The sequence below is a fragment of the Eriocheir sinensis genome, chromosome 64 (genome assembly GCF_024679095.1).
Source record: "Eriocheir sinensis breed Jianghai 21 chromosome 64, ASM2467909v1, whole genome shotgun sequence".
Taxonomy (NCBI): Eukaryota; Metazoa; Arthropoda; class Malacostraca; order Decapoda; family Varunidae; genus Eriocheir; species Eriocheir sinensis.
In genome coordinates this window covers 1,052,501-1,057,500 of record NC_066572.1, presented here as the reverse complement: position 1 = coordinate 1,057,500, position 5,000 = coordinate 1,052,501, and the positions used below count along the sequence as shown (strand labels likewise).

The following is a 5,000-nucleotide window of genomic DNA, read 5'->3' as shown; positions in this document are numbered from 1 at the left end:
CCTGCCTGGCCTCTGAGCCTCACCCCGCACCCCTGCTCAGGCAGACTGCACATTGCCTGCCTGCCTGCCTACACTCCTGCTGTCCTGTGCAGTGCACACACACACACACACACAAAAAAAAAAAAAAATACACACAGCCCTTTGAGCTGTAGGGAAGCAGCATTCAGTGCTGCTGAGCTGAGCAGTGCCAGGCACCGCCCCGGCACCACCACCACCACTGGCGGCTACTGCAGTGAGCAATCTTTGTACTGGTGATGAGTGGCTGGCGGCCGGCGGTGGTGGTGGTGTGGTGGTGGAGGTGTGGCTGGTGGGTGGGGGTGTGGTGTGGCTCATGACGCGGTGTGCTTGCGTGCCACATGCCTCAGCAGGTGCGCCTTCTGCTTGAAGCGCCAGTCACAGTGTGTGCACTGGAAGCGAGGCTCCACGCCGCACTCATTCTTGATGTGGTGCTTCAGGCCCTTGCGTGTCTTGTACAGCCGCGAGCACCGGGAGCACTCGTGGGCACACAGCAGACCCGCCCCGCCCCCGCCCAGACCCCGGGGGCCCGGCGGCGACGCGGGGCCCCAGGGTGACCCGGGGGGCGGGGCGTACAGGCCGGGAAAGGGGGGGCCCAGGCCGGGGTGGGGTCGAGGGGGGAAGTACGGCGCAAGAAAGTTTTTTTTCCATAGGCCTGCAAGGAGAGAGGGGTGAGGGGGGGCCAGGGGGGCACAGGGGGGTGGGGTGCCCCGGCCTGCAGCAGATCATGTGGTGGTGTGGTTGTTGTGGTGGTGGTTGTCCGTGGTGGTTGTGGTTGTTAGCACTGGCCACCACCAAGGCTGTATCTTATAAGCACGGGTCAATGTGTCCAGCACCCAGCCTGTGTCCTGCAGCAACACTGTGTATCTCAGCGCGGGTCAGTGTGTCCTGCCTCTGTGTCCTGCAGCAGTGTGGCTGTGTCCATAGCCACCATGTGTCCCAGGGCAGGAGTGTTCCAAGCCACCATGTGTTGCAGGAATAACATTGTCCATAGCCAGCATGTGTTGCAGCCATGACAGCAGTGTGTTGCCATAAGGAGTGTTCCCAGCCAGGGTGTGTTTCAGCAGTGATAACATTGTCCATAACCAGCGTGTGTTGTCCTGGGCAGTGTTGCAACAAGCCAGCGTGTGTTGCACCAAGTAAACCATTGTCCATAGAGGTATGTGTTTCGTGGAGCATTGTCCCAAGGCAGAATGTGTTCCAGCAGTGATAACATTGTCCATAGCCAGCATGTGTTGTCTTGGGCAGTGTTGCAAGCCAGTGTGTGTTACCTTGAGCATTGTCCCAAGGCAGAATGTGTTCCAGCAGTGATTACATTGTCCATAGCCAGCATGTGTTGTCCTGGGCAGTGTTGCAAGCCAGTGTGTGTTACCTTGAGCATTGTTCCCAGCACACAGCCTTACCACAGCCCTGTACAGCATTAGACCAGACCCAAACCACAGCATAGACCACATCCCAAATGTTCCCAGCGCCTTAACCACAGCCCTGTACAGCATTAGACCAGACCCCAAACCACAGCATAGACCACATCCCAAATGTTCCCAGCACCTTACCACAGCCCTGTACAGCATTAGACCAGACCCCAAACCACAGCATAGACCACATCCCAAATGTTCCCAATGCCTTAACCACAGCCCTGTACAGCATTAGACCAGACCCCAAACCACAGCATAGACCACATCCCAAATGTTCCCAATGCCTTACCACAGCCCTGTACAGCATTAGACCAGACCCCAAACCACAGCATAGACCACATCCCAATAGCTAACATGGATTTCAGATAGACCCAAAAACCACAGCATTAAAATTACACACACACACACACACACACACACACACACACACACACACACAGACACACACAAGCATAGTAACATATTATATTGAGTTTTATTACAGTTTGTTTGTTTGTTTGTTAGTAAGCGAGCAATTAATGATGATAATAATAATAATAATAATAAAATTCATTAGTCAGATAATTATAAAAAGAACTGAATGGACAGAGAGAGAGAGAGAGAGAGAGAGAGAGAGAGAGAGAGAGAGAGAGAGAGAGAGAGAGAGAGAGAGAGAGAGAGAGAGAGAGAGAGAGAGACTACACACACACACACACACACACACACACACACACACACATTCATTCACTTAAAATTACTTACTTAGAACAATTATAAGTACGTTAGTAAGTTAAAGCAAGTTAGTAAGTTAGTTCAAGCAAGTTATGAGCAGGTTAGAGCTAGTGTTATCTATGTAGTGGTAGTAGTAGTAGTAGTAGTAGTAGTAGTAGTAGTAGTAGTAGTAGTGTTGGTGGAAATAATAATAATAATAATAATAATAATAATAATAATAATAATAATGATTTTACTGCAAATATTACTCAAAAAATATTAATTATTCTCAAAATTAAAAGAAATATATTATCTTCACAAATTACTTACTTAGAACAATTATAAGTACGTTAGTAAGTAAAAGCAAGTTAGTAAGTTAGTTCAAGCAAGTTATGAGCAGGTTAGAGCTAGTGTTATCTATGTAGTGGTAGTAGTAGTAGTAGTAGTAGTAGTAGTAGTAGTAGTAGTAGAAATAATAATAATAATAATAATAATAATAATAATAATAATAATAATGATTTTACTGCAAATATTACTCAAAAAATATTAATTATTCTCAAAATTAAAAGAAATATATTATCTTCACAAATAATAATAATAATAATAATAATAATAATAATAATAATAATAATAATAATGAAACAAACAGGGTTAAAGAGAGGTAGAGATAACTCACTTTAGAGATAGCAATAGAGATAGCTTACTAAAAAAAAGACAAAAAGAGAGATAGCTCACTTTACAGGTAGAGATAGCTCACTTAAAGGCAGATAAGAGATAGAGAAATGGCTCACTTAGATACAGAAATAGAGATAGACAGAGAAATAGAGATAGCTCACTTAAAGATAGAGATAGCTCACTTAAAGATAGAGATAGTTCATTTAAAGATAGAGAAATTAAAGATAGCTAGGAATACCTCACTTTAGAATTAGAGATAGCTCACTTAAAGATAGAGATAGCTTTCTTTAGAGATTGAGATAGGTCACTTAAAGAGAGAGATACCTGACTTAAAGATAGAGAAATTAAAGATAGCTAGTAATTCCTCACTTTAGAATTAGAGATAGCTCACTTTAAAGATTGAGAAAGATAGAGAAATAGCTCACTCACATTCAAAAATAGAGATAGCTCACTTTAAAGATACCTACCCCCCACAAAAGAGAGATAGCTCACTCACAGATCCATAGAAATAGAGATAGCTCACTTCAAGACAAAGATAGAGATAGCTCACTTAAACACAATATTAATAAAACCTCACTTTAGAATTAGAGATAGCTCATTTTAAAGATAGAGAAACAGCTCACTCACATTCAGAAATAGAGATAGCTCACTTCAAGACAGAGATAGAGATAGCTCACTTAACCGAACAATAATGATAATACCTCACTTTAGAATTAGAGATAGCTCACTTTAGAGATAGCTTACCTTGGTTAGTGTTCTCCAGCGATGGGAAGGGCGAGCTCTCCGTGCTGGTGGAGGGGTCAGGGGGGTAGGGCCACCCGAGATAACCTGGGGGGGGTGGGGGCATTAGTGGGGGGCAGGAGGAGGAGGAGGAAGAGGAGGAGGAGGAAGGAGAGTAGAAGTTTGATAAGAGAGAGAGAGGAAGGAGAATAAGGAAGAGGAGGAAGAGGAGGAAGGAGGAAGAGAAGGAGGAGGAGGAAGATAAAAAAAAGAAACAGGAGAGAGAGAGAGAGAGAGAGAGAGAGAGAGAGAGAGAGAGAGAGAGAGAGAGAGAGAGAGAGAGAGAGAGAGAGAGAAAAACAACCCAAAAAATCCACAACATCCACAAATCAACCAAATTTCGGATGACCCCAAAATTGGATGACCCCAAAATCGGGTGACCTCAAAATTGGATGACCCAAAATCGGGTGATCCCAGAATTGGTTGACCCCCAAAATCGGATGACCCAAATATCGGATGACCTGGTACTTACTGGGTGTGTGTGGGGGCTCATCCGGGGGAGGCAGCCGGGAGGTGGATGGCCCGGGTGTGTCGGGGGCTGAGTGGTCACCCGTCCTGGAAATCCGGTCATCCGCCTCATCGTCACTGTGGTGGTTGGCGTCGCTGCTGCTGTCATCCGGGCGCGGTAGAAACGGTTTGAACGGGCTGGCGGATGAGGGCGGTTCTGATAGCGGTCTTGGTTGCGGTGAAATCCGGTTGGGCGGTTCACCTCTGGATGATCCACCGAGGCTGTCATCCGGCGAGGGGCTGCTGCTGCCTCCGCTCCCTGTCGCCATCCGCTCCTCATCTGCCCCGAGGTGTTGATGGAGGTGCGTGGTGTTGGGTGCAGAGACGGGTGTGATGGTTGCTGGGATGCGCGGGAGGGCGTGGAGTGGGTCACCCGGCGAAGCGGATGACCTCCCATCGCTCTCCCCGCTGTCACCCTCACCCGATCGCCGTCTCCGCTTCATCCGCTTGCCTGGCGGTGACCCGGGCCTGATGGGTGAGTCCTGCGGTGGTGGCGGGTGAGACGGATGCGGCGGGTGAGGTTGCGCGGCGGCTGCGAGACTCAGCGCTGGGGGCATGGTCAGCACCTTTGACAAAACGGATGGCACGGTTGACACGGACGCCGGCGGATGAGCGAACGCATCCGCCGCACATCCGCCACGGGGTAATCCACCCCCTCGTGCATCCGCCGCTGCTCCACGACCATCCACTAATCCGGCAAGGCCATCCGTGACCTCACTCTTCACTTTGACCCGCTCCATCGGAACCACGCTCGCCGGCACTGTGCCACCCGGATCAGCCGCTGGGGGGGTCATGGGTGGTGCTGGGGGGGTCGGATGAGTGCCAGGGGCGGAGCGAGGGCCATCCGCTAGTCCCTTGATCCGTAGGGACTCTGCCGTGCGGATGAGAGGCTCCAGCTGGTCCTGAGCCACATTGACC

At 48.8% G+C, this 5,000-nt stretch overlaps 1 protein-coding gene across 4 annotated transcripts in view; it reads right to left on the bottom strand.

Moving 5' to 3' along the window:
* Positions 1–5,000, bottom strand: part of LOC126987151 (longitudinals lacking protein, isoforms A/B/D/L-like) — a 33,364-nt gene that overhangs the window by 15,691 nt on the left and 12,673 nt on the right. For 3 of the 4 annotated variants that reach the window (XR_007740300.1, XM_050843884.1, XM_050843882.1), the window contains exons 3-4: positions 4,048–5,000; positions 3,540–3,623 (exon numbers count right to left, since the gene is read on the bottom strand). The exon at positions 4,048–5,000 is cut by the window's right edge and continues 101 nt beyond it. Coding sequence is in view for 3 of the 4 variants with exons in the window: in XM_050843884.1 (XP_050699841.1) it covers positions 3,540–3,623; positions 4,048–5,000 (1,037 nt within the window). In the remaining variant the exon portion in view is untranslated. Of the gene's footprint in view, positions 671–3,539; positions 3,624–4,047 lie in introns of all 4 variants that reach the window. The other variant, XM_050843885.1, reaches the window with a different exon arrangement.